The sequence below is a fragment of the Dendropsophus ebraccatus genome, chromosome 10 (assembly GCF_027789765.1).
Source record: "Dendropsophus ebraccatus isolate aDenEbr1 chromosome 10, aDenEbr1.pat, whole genome shotgun sequence".
In the NCBI taxonomy this organism is placed as follows: Eukaryota; Metazoa; Chordata; class Amphibia; order Anura; family Hylidae; genus Dendropsophus; species Dendropsophus ebraccatus.
Genome location: NC_091463.1, coordinates 93,247,486 through 93,270,924, shown reverse-complemented (window position 1 = coordinate 93,270,924; position 23,439 = coordinate 93,247,486). Strand labels below are relative to the sequence as shown.

The 23,439-nt window shown below is 43.3% G+C and overlaps 1 protein-coding gene across 4 annotated transcripts in view; it reads left to right on the top strand.

Moving 5' to 3' along the window:
- Positions 1 to 1,855: 1,855 nt before the first annotated feature.
- The window catches only part of LOC138766669 (class I histocompatibility antigen, F10 alpha chain-like), an 84,780-nt gene continuing 63,196 nt past the window's right edge, over positions 1,856 to 23,439 (top strand). For 2 of the 4 annotated variants that reach the window (XM_069944285.1, XM_069944288.1), the window contains exons 1-3: positions 1,856 to 2,021; positions 21,163 to 21,423; positions 23,136 to 23,414. In XM_069944285.1, coding sequence (XP_069800386.1) covers positions 1,919 to 2,021; positions 21,163 to 21,423; positions 23,136 to 23,414 — 643 coding nt within the window. In that variant the 5' untranslated portion in view covers positions 1,856 to 1,918. The remainder of the gene's footprint in view (positions 2,022 to 21,162; positions 21,424 to 23,135; positions 23,415 to 23,439) is intronic. The other 2 variants (XM_069944286.1, XM_069944287.1) reach the window with 2 other exon arrangements.

Sequence of the window (23,439 nt, the reverse complement as noted above, 5' to 3'; positions counted from 1 at the left end):
AGATTGGTGGGGGGTCTGACCATTGATCAGAAGAAAAAAACACAACTGTGCCCCTGAATAACCAGAGCTCCGGTGTGCACAGCTATTGCTCTCTTTGGGGCTTCCGAACATCAGCAGTGGGTGGATACTTTGTATTTGTTTCTGTGAAATATATATATATATATATAAAGTCTTTGTCCATTAATAATCTTGTTTTGTGCTTATTGTCCCTGTTCCACTGTACTTATGTAGCAATATCTGCATGCTGAAAAAAGTGTGCAATTTTTTTTTTATTGTTATTCATCTAAATGAATATGAAACAATTTTTTAGACTGTGCAGTTGTGTTAAACTCATTTACTGTTGATCAAAATGAAAAAAAAAAATTGCCCACATTTTTGCACAGCTTTCCGCTGCCTCCTGACCTGGTGTAAAATTTACTCCTGTTTGAGTTTTTGGGCCTTATCCGCACCTCTCACTCCCGTCTTCAGGACTTTACCCGAGCTGCACTCAGATATATCACCAATTCCCAAAGCTTCAAACATGCCCTCAAAACTCATCTTTTCAAGCAGGATTATCAGGTTCCCTAATCTGTACTCCCAGAATTGTACAGGGCTGCGGAATCTGTTGGCGCTATATAAATAAAAATTATTATTAAATTATTATTAATTGCACAACATTTACAAAGGTTTTTTGCGCACAATAGAAATATTTCACAGAAAAAAATCAGTTATTAAACTGAATGATAAATTTCCCCCAACATGTCATAAAAACATAAAATTTTATTCTGTGCAAAAAATCCTATTTAGCTCTGACATCTATTACACCGATTGGGTCTATTAAGTTTCCAGTCATTTTCGCTGGATACAATACTGAAGCATGCCATGCTATTTTTTAGTTGTTATTTTTTGTACTTGATGTTAGGGGTTTAAAAAACAAACCAATAGAGTTTGATGCTTTTTTTAAACTGCGATTATTTGGTGTCGCTTTAAGAGACTGCTTAGTTAGTTGTTATAGTAATGTCCACCAGGTGGCAGTATTGCTCTACTTTCGCTATGGGCTTCATCACACCATTTACGGGAAATCAGCCGTTAAGTTATAAATGCAATTCAGAGTTCTGCCATAGAGGGCGCAAAATGAATAAATTAGAGACAAGTAAATATTTACATAGTTATGTAGTGAATAGGGTTAAAAAAAAGTTTAACCTATATCCCTAGTGTATTTTCTTTCAGCAGTAAAGAAAACGTGTTCCCACCGCTCTACTACAGAGTACAGCCAGATCCTGCTGACACTGTTACTTATTGGAAAACTCTTTGTGATATGTAATGCTGAAGCATAGACCGCTCCTGTGTCCTTTAACACCATGTTAAGTATGTATACATAAATCATGTAAATATTAATATTTTTTCTTTTTTAATAATTTAATTAATAATTTATTCAGTTATTTTGTTCCTTATTGTATCCATATTTTAGTATAAGTCGTCTGTGTTTCACTTGTATTTGTTCCATTTTTTAACAATTCATTTTTTTTTTACTATTTTGATAATTTTACTAAAAATGTAGGTAGAAAACGGACGTGCAAAACCAGAACTGGCGTCTTTAAATCCTTCAATTTACTTTTATGAGGCTATGAGGATCTGCTGTAACGTGATGTGTATTATAAAAAAAACAAATGCAATTTTAAAAAATTGTAAAAAATGTTTAAATGCATTGTCTCTCTATTTTGAATTAAAAAAAAATCCAGACTGAATATAGATTGAGAGGAGTGTGAATGATTTCCTGTAAATCATCTCATTTCTGGCTCTTGTAACCTCTTCATGTGTCTTCTGCCTGGTGACTGGCGATCAGCGTCTCATACACGTTGCTATTGGTTCCTGTTGTACAACCAGCTCTGCTCTTCCTGTAGTCAGTTATATGTGAATCTATTTCCTACCATGCACCATGTCTCGTCGTATTTTGAGGACCCTGTTTTTACCTTCATCAGGATATAATAATATATCATCCTTAATCCTGCTTCTTCTGTGTTCGTCTACAGTGAATTCTGGTGAGTACAGGATAAAGAGAACAATAATACTGTGATCATAGTAGTCTTCAATTGCTTCATTAAAGATGATGTATTTAGATTGTGCTCTGCCACTAGAAGTTTTTTTTTTCCTTAAAGGGGAAGTCTGGGCAGACCTCTGGTCTGAGTAGGGACTAGGGTTGTCACGTGTTAGGAACGTTCAGCGGCCGTAGCGGGGTCCCACCTCCTGACACATCACAGGGTCCTCACTCAGAGATGAGAGCATGTTATTTCTTTTATACTTCCCCTTTTCAGCAGGGCAGAAGAGGTCTGCCCTCTTCTCCTTTAAAGTGTTACTGTCATTTGGAATAGCTTTTGACCTGTCAGGAGTTACTGATTGCATCAGGTTTCACCTGTAATGCACACCACTCACTGGTTGGCCTAACATCTTTTACTCCTTAGGGTACAAACACACTTGCTTCGGGTTCCCAGCACGTCCCGCTCGGCAAATCAGTGCGCTGTCCCGCCGCAGTGAGTCTTGCTGCAAATTTTCAGCCAGAAATCCGCTGCAGATTCGCCCAGTGTGTTTGTACCCATAGGCTATGTTCCCACTACGTGAAGAGACCGGCCATTCCGTGACGCATCAGAGCTTCCCATACCACACAGTGAAGTGAGCGGCTGGAGCTGCTCGCTTCATTGTGTGAACAGACAGGGTTTCCTAACTGACATGTCAGTTATTTGCGGCCCCGTACGGGATCCCGGCTGGAGCGTATACCATGTGTATACACTCCAGCTGGGATTCCATAAAAGAACAGGCGGTGTGTTCACCCGTACAAAGTATGGCCATTGTTGCCAATGGCAACAACGGCCGTACTTTTACGTAGTGTGAACATAGCCATAAACTGTAATGTTACTGCGCACCTTCCTAGCTGTATCTCAGGAGCACAGTGAAACCCAATGCGATCAGTAACTTTTTACATGTCTGATAACATATCAAACGTTACTACAAACGGCTATGACCACACAAAGTCTTTTTTGGCTGTTTGACAGGAGGTGTAATGTAGGCCGTCGTTTTGCACCCAAATAATTTCTGATATTTCATCAGACATGTAAAAGTTACTGATCACACCGGGTCTCACTGTGCTCCTGAGATACAGTCGGGAGAGTGACTAGAGCATCACCTTTCTGTACCAGCAGAGCCCAGATCTAACTGATCAGTGCTATGTAATAGCATAGCATTGATCAGTAGCAGCAGTCTAATGACTGATTACAAAAGTCCCTTATGGGGACTTACAAAGTGGAAGAAATGTTTTTACAAATATAGAAAAAGTTTCCCCCTAATAAAAAAACAAGCATATTTGATATCTCTGGTGCAGAACCCAAAAAAATTGCAGATTTTTGATCATCATTTATCTGAAAAAATATTTGTAAAAATTAATCAAAAACTCCCATCTAAAACAAAAAGTGATAAAAACGACAGATTACATTGCACAATATCCTTGTACAGCCCCATAGATGGAAATATAAAAACATTTATAGGGGCCAGAATGGAATGCAGAATGCAATGATAAACATTATGTAAAATGTCTTTTTCCTTTTTAAAAGTAGTAAAATCATATAAACACTATATACATTGGGTATTACTGTAATCCTATGGACCCATAGAATGAAGCGAACGTTAGTTTTAATGTAAGTTAATAATATATAATATATATATTATAATTATATATATATATATATATATATATATATATATATATATATATATATATATATATATATATAATATTATGTTATTATATATAATAATGAAAGCCCCAAAACTTGAGAAAATGAGTCATTCTTTCCAGCAAAAATTATTTTTTAGTTCTTCTGTACAGTTTATAGTAAATTGAAACCAATGACTACAAAGTATAATTAGTCCTGCAAAAAAACAAGTCCCCATATGACTCTGTGGATGGAAAACAAAATGTTGTTATAGTAATGACCAGTATGTGTCAGTGTTCTCTGTCCATCACGCTGCTGATCACCAAGTAAACTACATGAATTTCAACGTTCGGTCCCTGACTCTGCCTGGTAACTGATAATCATCTGCAGATTCCGTTCCTTATTGGACAATACGCAGCCGTTTACTGAGTCAGGCATTCCCTGTATGCAGTAACAGCTCAAAAACGTTTCCTTATGTGAAGTTTCTGGCGTCACATTTTTAGAGTCCGGTTCACTTTCAGTTCTATCAGGATAATGAATACACTATGGCCTCCCTCATCCTGCTTCTCCTCTGTCTGTCCACAGTGAAGTCTGGTGAGTATGGAAGAGAACATTAATATTATCCTGTAGTCATCATCTGTCACTTCATTACAGATCTTGTATTTCTATGTGACAGGAACTTTGGGGGGGAATTATATCTGGCTGGGGGAACATGAAAAAGAAGTTGTAGTCACCTGTCCCGGTTGCTGCACCACGCCACGTCCCACTCCTGGACCCCGCCGGCTGTCTTCTGAGCTCCCCTCTAGCTATTTCACGACCCGATTGACGGATGCCCCTGCTCAGACAGCCAGTGACTGGGGCAGGACACCGCAGCAGTCACTGATTGGCTGAGCGGGCTAAATCCCACCGCCTGGGACATCGAACCTGGGTGGTGGCGTATTCCGAACCCAGGAGAAGATGACAGCCGTTGGGGTCTGGGAGTTCAGTGATGCAGCGCAGTACGGGCACTGGGAGCGATAAGCATGTTGTTTTTTTTTTATTTTACCCCTACCCCCTGCCCCTAATGATTTTTTGCCCCTTCCCCCCACCAGACTTCTCCTTTAAAATAAAAATATTATTCTTTTTATATAAATAAAAATGTTTTAGCAATCACTTAAAATATAGAAAAAAATGCAAATAACATGTTAGTAACTTACCTGTCCCGGCGCTGCCCCGGCCACAGCCCACTGCTGGCAGGCATCCGGCCCCGGTGACGCCACAGAGACAGCGTCCTTAGCGACTGGAGTAGCCGTGGGGTCTGCATCACCAGCAGGAGTTTGTAACTCCCTTCAGCTGTCTTTTTACGCACTGACTGAGAGCTATGTTGCCAGTCAGAGTTTCTCTGCTCAGGTGTTTTTGTTTGGGGCCAGAAGCCCCTTCCAGTCAGCTCTGTCCTGGTCTCCTGGCTCCCTATAAGATTTTCTTGGGGACTGCAGTAGTTGTTGGCTATTACAGTATATGACCTATACAGTGTACTCTGCTCCTATTCTTGTGGTTTATTCTGCTATTCCTGACCTCTCGCTGGACTTTCTGACTTCTCTTGTTTGCAGCCTGCCTTGACTTTGCCTTTTGCCTGGTGATTCAGTACCTCTGCTACCCGTCAGTTATTATCTGGACTGTCGACTTCTCTCTGTGGTGTGTTGTCTGTCTTGTGTTGTTCAGTGTTTCACCTACTCAGGACAGGGACTGTCTCCAAGTCACCCGCTGCCATTTAGGGCAGACTGTGGTAAGTAGGTAGGGATACAGGTCTGGGTCCAGTTTAGGGCTCACTTGTCCGTGTCATTCTACCTGTTAGCTGACAGTTCCTAACATAAGGACATTAGTACCTGAATTACTTGAAAATTGTGGTGAAATTATGTATATAGAGGTAGGGTCTACACAACACCCCCTGGAGACGGAGTCCCTTTGTCAGGTGGCAACACTCCTTTAGGCTAGGTTCAGACGCTGTAACTGTGCGGCTGTATTTGCGGCTGTAATTGTGCGGCGGTATTTTTGGTGGTTCATGCGAACGCTGGAAAGTATAGGATATACGGCTGCACAGTGCACACTATGTCTGAATCTACGGCCCGATCGTAAACGGACCCGTAAAAAATGAACAAGACCATTGTTTGCGGCTGAATATGCGGCCCCGAATTGACAGGCGGTCCGTACGGAATACTTCAAAAATAGCCGGCAATGATGCCGAATGCCGATGCCTCTAATAGTTAATATATTAAATTACTAAAACACATTTTCTTTGTAATAAAGACACTTTCGTTGTTCAATAATTTATTTCTAACGAATCCATCATTTTGCAATTAAATATACTGTTAAAATAAATAGATATATAAATAAATGTATATTTATCTATATATTTATTTTTTGACAGTATATTTAATTGCACAATGATGGATTCGTTAGAATTAAATTATTGAACACCGAAACTGAATTTATTTCGACGAAAATGTGTTTTATTAATTAAATATTAATTAGTACAGGAAGCTCCATAAGCCGTTAATTCATATTGCCGGCAAAAGAGCTTTCTGTACTAATCATCACTTTACTTTAATGAAAACATCCAATGTTTCTTCTAATTATGTTATCACAATAGCATTATTAGAAGAAACATTTAGAATTATATGTGGGCTCAGCTGGGTAAGATTTAGGCTGGGGAGGGCCTAAACCAATGGCTCTTCCCACCCTGGTGTTACCAGGCTGCTGTCGTTTGGTTTTTAACCCGGCTGGTTATAAAAATAGGGGGGACCCTATGCGTTTTTTTTTTAATTAAATAAATAAATAATTTAAAAAAAACGCATAGGGTCCCCCCTATTTTTATAACCAGCCGGGTTTAAAACCAAACGACAGCAGCCTGGTAACACCAGGGTGGGAAGAGCCATTGGTTTAGGCCCTCCCCAGCCTAAATCTTACCAGCCTGCTGCCGCCCGGTCCAGGAGCGCCAATTTTGACGCTCCAGGACCACTGGCACCCGGCTCTTCCCAGTACCCCTGGTGGCATTGGGTACTGGGCTAATAATAGGGGGTTACTGTTAGCCATTTTATACCGGCTAACACTAGGCCCCAACTTAGTAATGGATTCCGTCTATTAGACGGCTTCCACTACTAAGTCTATAAAGTAAAGAAATAAAGACAAGACACAAGTTAAAAAATTTTTTTATTCAAATAAAAACACCCCCACACCCCTCATTGACCATTTTATTTAAAAAATTAAAACAACAACCGCTGGTCATCGACGTAGTCCATGGAATCCGACGTAATCCCCAGGATACCGATATCTGAAAAACAAAAAGGGAGAAACACACAAAAAACACACAAACAGGAGCACAACACCCATCATTGTGAGCGGTGTTGTGCACCTTACAGTATGCAGCATCTTTACAGATCGCTGCTTACAGTCTGGCCCCCAAGGGGTTAAGGGAGGATGTATTGCATCCCCCTTAACCCCTTGGGGGCCAGACTGATGCCAGACTGCACCCATCCCAGCAAGGAAGGGGTTAAGTGACCCCCCTTCCTTGCTGGGAGGGGTGCAGTGCTGGGGAGGGGGTGGGGAGAGCTCTATACTCACCCCGATGTGTCCTCTTCGCTGGTCCGCAGCACAATGAAGTCACTGTGCTGCGGACCGGCTCATTATATGTGCGCTCAGCCGATCAGCCAATCAGCTGAGCGCACATATAATTCTAAATGTTTCTTCTAATAATGTTATTGTCATAACATAATTAGAAGAAACATTTGATGTTTTCATTAAAGTAAAGTGATGATTAGTACATAATGCTCTATTGCCGGGAATATGAATTAACGGCTTATGGAGCTTCCTGTAATAATTAATATTTAATTAATAAAACACATTTTCGTGGAAATAAATACAGTTTCTTTGTTCAATAATTTAATTCTAATGAATCCATCATTGTGCAATTAAATATACTGTCAAAAAATAAATATATATATAAATATACATTTATTTATTTATATATATATTTATTTTAACAGTATATTTAATTGCAAAATGATGGAATCGTTTACATTTAATTATTGAACAATGAAAGGGACTTTATTACAAAGAAAATGTGTTTTATTAATTCAATATATTAACCATGAGAGGCATCGGCATTACTGCAGAGGATCGCAAACCCCGGTAATAGCGATTCATGTAAACTGTGTTCCCTGCTTTCCCAGATGCATCCAGAGGTGTTTGCATCACTTTCTTAAGATTTTATTTGTTATTTTTAGTTGAACCAGATTTCCAAGTAAATGACCGTATGTTTTAAGCCGCATGTCTATTTTTTCCCACGGCCGCAGTTTCACCCGCACATTTACAGCCGCATAAAAAATACAGCCGCACAGTTACATCGTGTGAACCTAGCCTTAAAATGTAAATTCTAGGAATAATTATAGATTTTTATAAATATATCATGTAAGGAAACAAGATTAGTCTTAGATAGCTATTGTTGCATACCCCTTTTTCATATATATATATATATATATATATATATATATATATATATATATATATATATTTTACATTTTTTAACATTATATAACTTTGGGGGGAGAAAACTACTAAAGAAAATGTACATTTTTAAATTTTAATCTCCCCCATTTTGTGGCAGCAGTATGGACAATACAGCTCCTCTGCCACTACCAATGGCTGTATCAGGAATTACAGAGCTGCACAAGCCCTGGTCCAGGCATAGTTACATATCACTATCACTGCTACATACAGATACTGAGTCTCCCCTGTTGTCTATATAATACATGTCACCATTAGAATAGACATTACACTAGAGGAGCTGTCTGTGTCACTAGTGCTGCAGCCTCCCCTGATGTCTATATAATACATGTTACTATTAGAATAGACTTTGCACAAAAGCATATGAAGAAGTGTGGCAGCTCACCAATATCGGTTAAAAGATGCTTTATTTGGACATAGAAGGCATCAATAGCAGGTACTATCCACAAATAAACAGAGCGACGGCCGTTTCACGTATCAAACGCTTCTTCTCGTCTCGGTTTTTGTGAGCCGAGAAGAAGCGTTTTATAAGTGAAACGGCCGTCGCTCTGTTTATTTGTGGATAGTACCTGCTATTGATGCCTTCTATGTCCAAATAAAGCATCTTTTAACCGATTTTGGTGAGCTGCCGCACTTCATCTTATCCTTTTGTGCAAAGACTTTACTGGACTGTTTTCTCAAGCTGAGCACCACCTACGGTAGAGTTACACAAACCAAGGGAGAGTCACGGTGAGGTCCAAGTTTGGTTTCCTAAAACTGGGGACAGTGCCAGCATACACATCTTGTGTGAAACTATTAGAATAGACATTATACTGGGGGGAGCTGTCTGTGTCTGTAGTGCTGCAGCCTCCCCTGATGGCTTTTTAATACATGTTACCATTAGAATAGACATTACACTGGGGAAGCTGTCTGTGTCCGTAGTGCTACAGCCTCCCCTGATGGCTATATAATACATGTTACCATTAGAATAGACATTACACTGGGGAAGCTGTCAGTGTCACTAGTGCTGCAGCCTCCCCTGATGTATATATAATACATGTTACCATTAGAATAGACACTAGAGTTGGGGAAGCTTTCTGTGTCACTAGTGCCGCAGCCCCTCTTGATGGTTATATAATACATGTTACCATTAGAATAGACATTAGAGTTGGGGAAGCAGTCTGTGTCAGTAGCACCGCAGCCTCCCCTGATGGTTATATAATACATGTTACCATTAGAATAGACATTACAGTTGGGAAAGCTGTCTGTGACAGTAGCGCTGCAGCCTCAGTAATCAGTAGCAGAGCAAGAGGTGATTAACAGTTAGCTCTGCTACATGGTGAGCACCTAGTGGTTGCCATGCATAATGGCTCCAGCTTTCCATTGATCTCGTGTGTTGAGACTCTTGTCAGTGCCTGAAAGGTATTATGTTACCTTTACAGACTCCCCCAACTGTGAAGCAATGGCTGGATAAAGCATCTCAAACCAAATTTGTAGAATGGAAACATTAACCAGTACAGTCAATGATACCGGGATAGATTCATAAAAACCTGGGAACCTTGAATTAAGTATAGAGACACTCTGCCCTTCTAAGACTAGCAGCCATCCATCACTCCCCCCCACACACATCCCTGCCCCGATTTTGCCCTCCCCCCCCCGTTCTGTTTGTGAGCGTGTCTTGTCGTCTCCTCTCCCCCACCCCGCGTTCGTCAGACCCGTGGCTCTTACTCGCTTCATAAAGCTAGAGAAGCACACCACAGTCACAAAAGGGGAATGACATTGCCAGATACCCAGCTCTTGAAAGACTGTACGATACCAGAACGTAAACTTTACATGCCACACCCCACACAGACCACACCCACAATAAGCCACACCCCTTGGTGTTAACGCTAAACTGTCTCTGGAAAAAAAGAATTCAAATGTTGACAACTATGCTTCAGTGCATGGTGACAGACTTGGATAGCAAAAGGACATGGTGATAGACCTGTCAAGACAGGGGACCTAGAAAAAGCTGCACTCAACTTTTTTTGTTTTGGCTTTTGGTCCAACCAATGCCACAGATGTCATATAGAAAATAGTCTGGTAGTGAAGAGGTAAAAAACTGAATGGCTGGACATATGGAAACAATCTGAAAGTAAATAATGAAGGTTCCTATTGAATAACATGAAATAGACATCTTAAAGGGGTATACACAACTGTCTAAGGCTATGTTCCCACAATGTAAAAATAAGGACAAATAACGGCTGTTGTTGCAATATAATAGCCGTAATTTATTATCACGATTAATAATAACACTTTATTTTTACATTGTGGAAACATAGCCTAATACAGTGGTACCTTGGTTTAAGAGTAACTTGGATTAAGAGCATTTTGGTTTAAGAGATCACAGTTTTTCTAAATTGTGACTTGGTTTAAGAGCATTGCTTTGGTATAAGAGCTCCCTGTACTGTGGGAGTGGGGGAGGGGTATGGTCTGCATAGCGGGGTCTACAGCCCTGTACTCTGAGCCAGGAAGTCTCCTCACCTTCCAAATCATAGCAGATTCACTTCAGGCTGGGGCTTACATCAGGGGACAGGGCGGCTGTGGAGGTAATCTCTTCATAGCTCCCCAGACAGAGTGCTGCTATACTGCACTTACTCTACTCCCTGCTCATTCCTTCATACTCCCTGCAGCCTCTGTCAGCCCTTGTGTTTCCCATGCTCGCCATTATGGGTATCTGCAGCTCCATCCTGTATCCACAAACAGCAGTTGTTTTTCAGGTTTATCCACTTACTGTACATTATACTCCACATGTTGATTGCTATACTGTACTTATAATATTGCTATACTGTACTTATAATATCACATATTCTGCTGTTTCTAATGTTTGTTTCATTGGTTTTACCTGTTATTCAGAATAAAAAAATCATTATATTTGGGGTGTGGAACCAATTATCTGCATTTCAGTGATTTCTTATGGGAAATTTTGCTTTGGTTTAAGAGTGGATTTGGATTACAAGCAACGTCCCGGAATGAATTATGCTCATAATCCAAGGCACCACTGTACTAAGTTTAGCCTAGGTTCACACTTACGTTGGAGCTTCAATCAGGGTCTCTATTGCAGGTTCCAGTTAAATAACATGAAATACAAAAAATGCCACATGCATTACTTTATACTGAATCCCATTAGGATCCTGCAAATAATGGACAACAGACCGAAACCCAATCAACTCCATTAATGTTAATGGGGTCTCCCGGGTTCTGTTGCTCATCATGCAGCAAACTGTTCCGATCCATTCAACTCTAACATTAGTGGGTAGTGAGCCTTAGGCTACTTTCCCACTACGTCTTTTAAAAAAGACAGACGTTTTTCACCTAAAAAAGACGTGGTGGGGGGGCGTGGCCTGGACAGCAAGGAGAGCAGACGCATGTAGGAGCTGCTCCGTGAGGATCCCGCTGTCTACATCCTCCTGCAATTATCCTGAGCACGCTTTACACCGCAAAACTTGGGTGGCAGACCGGTGGCATCACTTACCCCCGACATGAGTCCCACCAGAGCGCGGCAAGCAGCGGCGGAGCGGCTGGCGGAGTTTGCCCGCCATGAGGTCCAAGATGGCGCCGGCTCCTCTCAGTCACAGCGCTCGGAGCGCGACGCACCGGACCCCTTGGCCTCTGACGGGGACGATCAGCCGGAACCTACACTGAAGGAGGTATCGGCGCAGCTTGCCTCAGTACTGGAGGCTATTGCAGCCAGCACTACTTCCCTCACGGGGAAGATAGAAGAGGTAAAAATAGATGTGGGGCTTCTGAGACAGGACATGCAGGCACTCAGGGAGAGAGTCAGACATGTGGAGGATCGGGTGTCCGGGTTAGAGGACAGGATGGAACCGATCCCTGCAGCAGTAGTGGCCCTGGAACACCAAGCAGAGGGTTGGCGCCAGAAAGCTGATGACCTTGAGAACCGGCTAAGGCGCAATAACCTGCGGATTATAGGCCTGCCAGAGAGGGCTGAAGGGCAAGATCCGATCGCCTTTACCACACAGTGGCTGACATCATTATTGCCTGAGGTGACTTTCTCATCTGCGTTCGCCATTGAACGAGCGCACAGGGTGCCTGCTAGGCCTCCGCAGCCTGGAGCGCCTCCTAGACCTTTCTTGGCCCGTCTCCTAAATAGCACAGACCGAGATTTGGTACTACGCCATGCCAGGCGGTTGGCAGAAATTACATATAATGGTGCTCATGTTTCCATCTTCCCTGACTTCTCAGCGGAGCTACAGAAAAAACGGGCAACGTATACGGTGGTGAAACGTAAACTTCGTGAGAAGAATATTCCCTACTCTATGGCATATCCTGCTCGCTTAAGGGTGGTAGATGGTGAGAGAGCGGTATTCTTTGGGACTCCACAAGAGGCGGAGGAATGGTTATACCGCCAGAATAGACGCTCACCTAACCGTCCCTGAGAACATGGACGTTCCTGTAGATGAATATCGGCTGATATCTGGGGGTACACATGTTATGCTACTTCATATGGTGGATTGTTCAAGTTTCCTTACAAGTAGCTGCCCACGGACACGCTGACGACATGGTCTGTTCTAAGAAGAATTGTGATGGGCTTCTGTTTATTTCGCATTTATGGGAAAATGACTGATTGACCCCTAATTCCTTAACCATATACCTCTAATGTCGCCCCTATGGGCGATGGGATTACTATACTGCATATTGCCGATGTGCTGATGGCCTTAAAGGCTTATAGTGGGCTCTTAGCTCACCTATCCTACTCTAAAGGTGGTATTTGTCACGGTTTCCCTTCTGTCTCTTGTGAGTGTGGACCCCTGTTTGTTCAACCTGAGTGTGGCTGTCTGGTTATGTACCCACAGTATTTGCAACCTACCGTTCGAGGGCAGCATTGCTCCATATCATATACCCTATGCTATATGCTGGTTCTTATTCTCATGTAATGGTACATTCCTCTACCTCTTTGATTCAGTATGTGCCTATTTAGTTGTTATAACTACTTTCACTATACACCTCTAGTGCTGCATTCCTGAGTGCTGAGACTCCTATACAGCATATTACCACTGTGATGCTGGCGTTGAAAGTTTATAGTGGGATCTCAGCCATCATACAATGCCCTATAGGTGGTCTTAGTCACAGCCTCCCCTTCTATCTATTGTATGTGTCGGTCCCAGTTTGTTCATCCTGAAGTGTGGATGTCTTTTTATATACCAGCACTACTTGTGACCCACTCTTAGAGGGCAGTATTGCTTTATCTTGTACGCTCTCTGTTGTATGCGGGTTATTATTCTCATGTCATAGTTCATCCCGTTACCACTTTGATTCAGTATATGCTTATTTAGTTGTTATAACTACTTTACTCGGGTTTCCTTTTGTGTTACTTTCCTAGGCGACGGGATTCATATACAACATAGTATTAATGTAATGATGGCCGTCAAGGTTGATAGGGGGATCTCAGCTACTTTATAATGCTCTGGAGGTGGTTTCTGTTACATCTCTCTCTTCTGTTTCTTATGCGTGTTATGCCATGTTTGTTCCTCCTAAGTGTAACTGTCTCGTTATGTACTAACAACACCTGTACATCTCCACTAGAGGGCAGCATTGCTCTATATTTCATGTTCTTTGCTATGTATTCATTATTATTATTGTTAATTGACAGTGCATCTCTCTACCACTATGATTCGGTATACACTTACTTAGTTGTTATAACTGGGGCTCGGGTCCTATGCAGGTCCTCCTGCTCTGCGTACGTAGAAGTAGGCGGACATATGTTCTTTTGGCTACTGCTCCGGTCCCCATCCGGGGGGAGTTTTTGCTTTTCTTTTCATCATATACCCTTTCTTAGTGTAAAGCGTGACTACGTGTATTCTAATATGCAGCGGGGTTCTTCCCCCGTATGACACTTGTCACGGACTTTAGTGCAACGGAGACGTTTTACTCTCTGTTTCTTCCACAGTTGGTTTGGTTTCAATTTGTTTTGTCACCACGGTTTGGTGATATGATCATTAAGCACTGGGCTAGTACAGTTCTCTGTTTGTTTATTATATTACACATGTCGCATCTCATTACACAATGTACCTACTATGTGAGCTGTTTCCTTATGTGGGACACCTTTGCTATGCATTATTTCTCTCAAGGTAAGATATGGCGTCTATTACTGTAATGTCGTGGAATGTCAGAGGTTTGGGCACGCCAAGGAAACGTGTTATGGTGTTTTCACATATTAGACGCTTTAACCCCCATATTTTGTGCTTACAGGAGACACACCTCACGCCTGACACCTCTCATAGATTGAGGAGACAGTGGGTCCAGTGGTCTGAACATGCCTGTCATACTTCCTTCTCCAGAGGGGTATCGTTACTAGTCAATAAATCTCTCAAATGGGATCCTATTAATGTCCGGAGGGATAAAGAAGGGAGGTTTATATTTGTTTTTGCTTACATTGATAGTAACCCCTATGTAATTTTGGGTATCTACAACCCCCCACACGCCTCCTTACAGGTATTGCATCAAGCTGCGGTGTTTGCGGCTACATACCCGCAGGCGAGAGTGCTATGTATAGGGGACCTTAACATGATGATTAACCCTCTCATAGATAAACACTGTGGGGGACAGTCAACAAGCTCACAATCTGGTTCACAATTGGGATCCTTGTTAGCTGAGCTTGGGTGGGTAGATATTTATAGACATTATCATCCCAATGGGAGGGACTATTCGTGTCATGCAGCTGGTAGACACTCCTTATCTAGGATAGACCATGCATTGGGTACCCCTTCTACGGCATCTGCCGTTTCTAGAGTATTCTATTCACAGAGGGGGATCTCAGATCATTCGGCAATGCTGTTGCATGTTCGGACCGCTGGAGCCTATAAGGCCAGAAACCATAGGATACACCCCTTTTGGCTCTCTCTGATAGGTTCTCATGACAGAATCCCTGACCAGCTAGCTCAGTTTGTTCTTTCTAACGATGCTCATGAAAATAAGAATGTACTATGGGAAACGTTTAAGGCTTACTTGCGTGGTTGTGTGCAGTCCACGATTTCATATCTGAAGCGGGAGTCCGCCCGGGAGGAGATGGAACTAGCAGCACAATGTACACATTTAGAGCAGCAATTTATACGGGATCCTAGCGACTCACATAAGCAGGAGTGGTTGGTGGCAGGTCGCAAATATCTACTTCACATTAAAGAAAAAGCGAGCAGGAAATTATTCTTTACTAAACAAACGTTTTTTGAACTGGGGAACCAATCGAGTAAAATGCTTGCACATCTGATTCACCAAAATTCGGCCTCCCCTGCTATACTTAAAATTAGGGACTCCCAGGGCGTGATTCACGCTTCGGATCATGATATAGCAGCTTGTTTTACGGACTTCTATGTGGACCTGTACACAACCAAAGTGGACTACACCAAGTCCGAACTGAATGACTATCTGGATGGTATTTCTTTTCCCACCCTGTCCGCAGATAGTAGAGAGAGCTTGGAGGCTGTGTTTACCTCCGAGGAACTATTGGAAGCTATTTCGGATATTAAGACGGGTAAAGCTCCCGGCCCGGACGGAATCCCGATTGAGGTCTTTAATCGCTATGTAGATCAGTTTCTTCCCCACATGCTCAGCATGTTTCAGTATGCTTTTGACGTGAATAGACTCCCAGACTCTATGAACGAGGCCACTATCATTGTATTATTGAAGCCTGACAAGGATCCCCTAGATTGTAGTTCATATAGACCCATCTCTTTACTTAATTTAGATTATAAAATCCTCACGAAAATGTTGGCTAAAAGACTTAACAACTATATTACTGAGATTATCCATAGCGACCAGGCGGGATTCATTCCGGGCCGTTCTACTTCGGATAATATCCGTAGAGTGCAGTCTCTTGTCCAGGTGGGGGGTGCGAAAGGCGAGAATTGGGCCATGGCCTCGTTAGACGCGGCCAAGGCATTTGACTCTGTGGAATGGTGTTATCTACTGGAAGTCTTGCAGAGGTTTGGGTTTGGTCCTAATTTTCTTAAGTGGGTATCCTTATTATACCAGACCCCAAAAGCTAGGCTCATGGTGAACGGCGTGTATTCCCATTACTTTCCATTATCTCGAGGGACTAGGCAGGGATGCCCATTGTCACCCCTATTGTTTGCCCTGGCCATTGAGCCCATGGCGTTGAGGATACGGAGAGCTCCCCTATATAAAGGCATTATAATAGGTGATAGAGAGGATAGAGTAGGGCTATATGCCGATGACACTATTCTATTTATGTCCTCTCCGCAAACTACCCTCCCAATAGCGATATCCCTTATTAATCTGTTTGGTAGATATTCTGGCCTTTATATTAATTGGTCCAAATCCGTTTTTATGCCACTGTGTCCCGATGATTGGATGGCTAATGCTCAAGGACTGCCAGTGGTGGCCCAATTTAAATATTTGGGCATCATAATTTGTAGACAATATTCTCTAGATGCCAAGGCAAATGTTTATCCCCTATTGGAATACATAAAATCCAAGTTTAAGATCTGGTCGACTCTCCCTCTAGCAGTTCCTGGACGTATTAATCTCATTAAAATGGTGATATTGCCTAAATGCCTGTATATACTGGAACATGCTTCAGCCCCGGTTCCCATGTCCTTTTTCAGAAACTTGCACTCTTTATTTCCATCCTTTGTGTGGGGGGCATCTAGGTCCAAACTGAGCTTACTGACACTTCAGAGGCCCAAGGCGTATGGTGGCATGTCTCTACCAGACATTTACTTGTACTATCTGGCGGGACAGTTGAGGTATCTCGAGAGGTGGGTGGAGGCAAAGATTTTACCTAATAGGGAACATCATTTGGCTCACTTCCTGGACCTCCAACATTTATGGCCGGTCTTGGAGGGTGGCTATTTGAAACAGTCCCGGCTTTTACCGCTACACAAATTAGCATCACAAGTCTGGGGCGCAGTCAAAAAATTACTGCATTATCAGGGAGTGATGATAGAGACGCCCTTATGGTATCACCCTAATTTGCCACATTTTTCTGAACACCTGGAACCCCGCTTCTGGATACGACATGGGGTCTGTACAGTGGGGGATGTGTGTCGGGGCCAGGTCTTCTGCTCATTCCAACAATTGCAAGACAAGTTTGACTTACCACGGGGATCCATGTACAGATACTTACAACTTCGGCACGCTTTCAACACCCAATTCCCGAGACCCTCTCTACCCTTCTCAGATTATCCTCTTATCGGTGTGTTTAGATCTCAGGGCCCTGGTGGCCTGATCTCTGCACTATACTCATTCCTCATACAGTACCGAATAGAGAATAATCCTTTGCCAGTGGAAGACAGGTGGCGCTCTTCCTTAGGAGAGCTGTCTGAGGACGAGTGGTCTGACGTCCTATCCTCTCATCTATATGTTTCCCCTGCCGTTAACAATGAATTGACACAGTTGTTTATCATCCACCAAAGTTACCTCACCCCTGTTAGAATGCATAGAATGGGTAGATATCCCTCAGAGGAATGTCATAGATGCCACTGCCCGAGATCCGACTTTTGGCATATGATCTGGACTTGTCCAGATGTTGGATCTTTTTGGCAGGAAATAACAGTCCAGTTGTCTCAGATGATAGGTATCCCGGTACCGTGTACCCCCAAAATATGTTTGTTAGGCTTACTGGATGAGGAGGAGTGGCCTCATCACTGTAGAATTTTCCTTAGAGAATCTCTATTCATGGCTCGAAAGACAATTGCGATGGGATGGATGGACGTCAGACCCCCTTCAGTGGGTAAATGGAAAAAACTAGTCAATTCCACACTATCGTATGAGTTTATTGTATACAAGCACAGAGGTTGCCCGGGAAAGTTTCGCAAGGTGTGGGGCTGGTGGTGTGACTCACCTCTGACGGCATTTCAGCCTAGTAGATTTATACGGATTGGAGAACACAATCTCCCTTCCCCTCAAGGAGGGAACTAATATGATTTGGTGTAATGTCTATATGCGGATGTTCCTTTCGGTTATAATGTAACCTGTGTAATGTTTGCTACATTGTACTATCTTCTACTTTCTGTACAGCCAATTTTGTCTTATGTTTTATTATTTCTCGGATGCAAGTATACTTCTTTCTGCTCTGCTGAGCTGTTATGTACATGTGACGATATAACATATGTAATGCTTGTGTCTGTTCTTTATCCTTCAATAAAAGGAGTTTAAAAAAAAAAAAAAAAAAAGACGTGGTGGGAACATAGCCTTAAACTGTATCAAAATTTTGCTCCAATACCCTGGAGTATTTCTGGAATACAGTGTCTCATGTCAATCCACGCTCCTGATGAACAGAGGCCGCACTGTCTACAAAGTGGTGCAAGTCATGTTATTTACAGCACATTGCAATAGTAATTCTCGACCAATATTCTAATTACAATACTTTTGGCTTTTAAAGGGAACCAATCAGCCCCATATGGTTCCCAGCTGCACAGTTAAAAGCTACTCAGCAACTTCCCGAGGACACTAGACCTGTTAGTGGCCTCTCTGCCTGTCAATCATCCCCACAGAACGCGCAGAGAGCGGTGACTAGTCGTGGGGGGCTCCCCACCCAGATGACTAGTTGCCGCCCCTCTCCTGGCCTCACACATTGGACTAAAACTACTTTTCCCTGATGTAAAGCTACCACTGAAGACGTGGTTGGTAGCCTTGGGGAGCTGCACCAGGGGCGGATTAACTTTACCATAGGCCCCGGGCTGTTCACCAAGCCCGGGCCCCCCAAGCCCACAGGAACTTTGGCAGCACTGGTGTGGTGTTCATAGTACAGGATAGATAATGTCACAATGCCTTGATTTGTGCAAAATTGATGTAGAAAAGCAGCAATTTTTTGCAAATCATGGCAGTACTGTAGCCAGGAGATAATACACCACTGAAAGTATGAGTCTGTTTTGGGGGCCACGGGCACCCCCAGGAGCTCAGGGCCTCGGGCTGCCGCCCGAAACGGACCTATTATAATCCGCTACTGAGCTGCACAGTAGATCTATACTGTACTGCTGGGACAATATCAGCACAATCGTGCTTATTGGTTCCCTTTAACCCTTTAGGCGACCCTGGACATACCTGTACGTCCAGGGCCGCCTCACCGTGTTCAGAGCGGGGCCGTGCGGCGGCCGCGCTCTGAACCGCCGCGGTCCCGGGTGCCGCTCGTAGCCTGGGACTGTGGGTATTAACAGGCACGGTCCGATCGCCATGCCCGCTAATAAAGTAATCGGATGCAGCTGTCAAAGTTGACAGCTGCATCCGATTACCGAATGCAGCCGTCCCCTGGTGTCTAGTGGGGAGGATCGCGATCCACACATCTTACCCCATCTGGGGTCAGCACCGTAATGGCGCTAATCCCGACTCGGCACTTGATTGCTTCCGGCTGCAGCAGCCGGAAGCAATCAATGTGCCTATCTCATCGATCTGTGCTGCATATCTATGCAGCACAGATCTGAATGAGAGATCAGTGCACTTATACTATAAGTCCCCCAGGGGGAATAACCCTAACCCCAGGGGGGAATAACCCTAACCCCAGGGGGGAATAACCCTAACCCCAGGGGGGAATAACCCTAACCCCAGGGGGGAATAACCCTAACCCCAGGGGGAATAACCCTCTACCCCAGGGGGACTTCTAGTATAAGTGTAAAAGTAAAAATAAAAGTGATTATTAATAAAAGTGTTATTAATAAAAAGCCCCCTCCCCTAATAAAAGTCTGAATCACCCCCCTTTTCCCATGTTATAAATAAAAATAAATAAATAAACATGTTTGCTATCGCCGTAATCGCCCGAACTATTAATTAATCACATTCTTGATCCCGCACGGTAAACGGTGTAAGCGCAAAAAAATCCCAAAGTGCAAAATTGAGCATCAAATCCAGAGAAATTCTAATAAAAAGCGATTAAAAAGTCGCATATGCGCAATCAAGGTACCGAAAGACAGAACACATCATGGCGCAAAAAATGACACCTCACACAGCCCCATAGACCAAAGGATAAAAGCGCTATAAGCATGGGAATGAAGCGATTTGAAGTGACATATATTTGGTAACAATGGTTTGAATTTTTTACAGGCCATCAGATACAATATAAGTTATACATGTTACATATCGTCGTAATCGTAACAAGTTGAGGAACATATATAACAAGTCAGTCTTACCCGAGGGCGAACGGCGTAAAAACGAAAAAAAAAAACAAATAAAAGAAATGCGTTTTTTTTTGTTTTTTTTTCAATTTCATTACACTTAGAATTTTTTTCTGGTTTCGCAGTGTACTTAATGAAAAAATTCAGCCTGTTATTGCAAAGTACAATTAGTGGCGCAAAAAATAAGGGCTCATCTGGGTCTCTAGGTGGAAAAATGCAAGTGCTATGGCCTTTTAAGCACAAGGAGGAAAAAACGAAAACGCAAAATTTTAAATTGGCCGGGTCCTCTAAGGGTTAAAGGAGAAGACCCATTTTTTTTAGCAAGTGCTGGGGAGGGGGAACATAAAAGAAATAACATGCTCTTTCCTCCCCTGCTCCAGCGCTGGTGGCCGCATCCTGCCACTCCTGTCCCTGGCCGCTTCCTGGTCTGAGCAGGGACGTGTGAGTTCCCCTCAGCCAGTTAGCAGCCATAGTGGGGTCCCGCCTCTGCCGCTGACTGGCTGAGTGACCTTGGTAAGATAACAGTTTAGTCCCAGCATTTGCAGTAGGAGATTTTTAGTATGAGAATACTTTTTTCTAATATTAAAATGTGAAGGCTTGTCGGAGGCTTCTGGCAATTTTACTGCCTTTTTCATTGTAGTTTTAGGCTCCATTCGGCCTCCATCCTCTGTGCTTCGGGTGTTGTCACGTGCAGGAAAGCAGGTAGAAATACATTTTTATCCAAAAATAACTTTTCAAAAAGTATAGAAAATCTATTATGTGAAATAGGCCTAAACATCCTTATGTATCTGATGTGCTGTAAGTCATGCTCTGTTTATCTCTTACAGACAGTCACTCTCTGCGCTATTACTACACTGGGGTCTCGGCTCCAGGGTCCGGGCTGCCTGAGTTCTCCATAAGTGGATATGTGGATGATCGGCAGATCGATAAATACAGCAGTGATAGCAGGAAAAATATCCCGGTGGCTCAATGGATGAATAAGAAGGATCCAGAGTACTGGGAGAGAGAGACGAAGATTGCGAAACAAACTGAGCGATGGTTTAGGCATGATGTGAGGACAGCGATGAGCCGCTTCAACCAGACTGGAGGTGAGAGGCCCGCACCGAGCCGCCACTGACTTACTGCAAGTGTGGAGGTGTGGTGGCCAGTAGCTGGCACCGCAGGGTGTTTAGGGTCACTTGTCACAGTGGCCTGGAGTGCTGTTAGTCCCACTCCGGACGGTTGGCACTGCCACAGCACAGAGAGAGAGGACAACCAAGTATACAGAGGTGTGTAGGTGCGGGTGCTTAAAGAGTACACCAGAGTCCAGTGCATTTGGCAAAAATAGGACACTTTACTGGAGTTCAGCTTAGTGCAACTGAAAGTTGAGGTAGAATTGGTGCTTGTAGTGGTAGGTGCTTTGCAGTAGAGAGAGAGAGAGGAGAGGGGTTACCAGAGGGGCCCTGCCCAATGTAGTAAGTGTGCTCTGCTGGAACAGGTGAATGAACAGAAGAGGTGAAAGAGAATACTCATACTCACGGATGATTGCTCTAGTCCTGACCGCCTTATGCCCCCTAGTTGCGGGCTATCCGTCCTAGGTGGGTAATACGAGCCCCAGTAAGTGTTATCTGGACGAAGCAGACTCCCGAGATTACCCAGTTGTCTTGCACTGCGCAGTGGGATACATAGATGCTCCATACCTTTGTACCACTGGGGTCAGTTTCTATAGCTTGGAGGCAGCTGCCCTGCATGTTGTAGAGAGGTTCCTGGCATGGGCAAGGTGGTCCCTGTTTGGCTTCTCTCCGCTGGTGTAACTTAGCACTTAGTGGTTGCTTGCTTCAAAAAGGAAATCTTCAGGTTCTGTTTCTGTGTGCCTGTCAGGGGACCTGGCCAAAGCCAGGCCCTGGCTTAACTTCTCCAGAGACTCTGCGGCTAGCTTCCTCTCACATTGAGAACTATACCCAAACTAAACACTTCTTCCTACCAGAGATCAACTGTTCATACAGGGGCTATGTAAACCCTCCTGTGAGTGGTGAGCGCTGTGTGTGTGCGTGTGTGTGTGTGTGTGTGTAAGGAGAGAGAAAAAATGGGATAGAAGGAAAGCACCTGCACCTTGTAAGTGGTTAGAAGACGTTACATGCTACAAAACATTGTTAACCCTGTTGCTCCTTCAGCTGTGCAGTAAATCAGACAAAGACAGTAGTGTCACCTAGTGGGGAAAACACCATACTACATCCTCCACCTGTGTGATTTTACTCAGGTGCCAAGGGACATTACAGAGGCTGCTTATGGTATATAGGACACAGAATGTATCTTACATAAGGAGGTGTGGCTGAGGTAAAACAACATGAATAGGCCAGACCTGGCGCAGAGCATAGATGGGTCCTTAGAATTAGGTCAGGGATATAGTGGTGCTGGCTGGAAAGGCTGGTCAGATATAGAGCCTCCTGTGACATCAGAGGATGATGTGTTGTCTATGGAGAGAGGGAGGAGTCGGGGAGCTGAAGACAATACACATTGTGTAGTTCTTCTATTTTCCATTTCCTGTCAGGGGTAAATTATGCAAAAGCCTGCTGAAGCCAGTACTATTAGTGACAACACTATTAGAAAGTTATATGTCTTGGGGTGATAGTTTTATTTAAATACAAATTTATGAAACCGGAGTACTCCTTTAAGTGTCTAGTTAAATTTTGCTAAATATGTTCATTTATGTCTAATAACCAGTGATTGTCACCGCCAGCTAGTACTCATACGCTTTGGTATTCTATATATACAATTACTATGTAATTCATAAGGTAACACCTTCCTGTGCTCTCTGCAGGTTTCCATTCCTACCAGGTGATGTACGGCTGTGAGCTGAGAGATGACGGCAGCATCAGGGGATATGAGCAGCACGGATATGATGGGAGAGAGTTCTTATCCCTGGACACACAGACAGGGACATATATCCCCACCATGGCCGAGGCTCAGATCACCACACAGAAAATCAATAGTCCAGATGTGCATGCAGGGAAGAGAAGCACACACTATCTAATGAATGACTGTATCCAAGCTCTGATGGAATACGTTGAGTATGGGAGAGAAGACCTGGAAAGGAGAGGTAATGTCAGACCATCCTTCCCCGT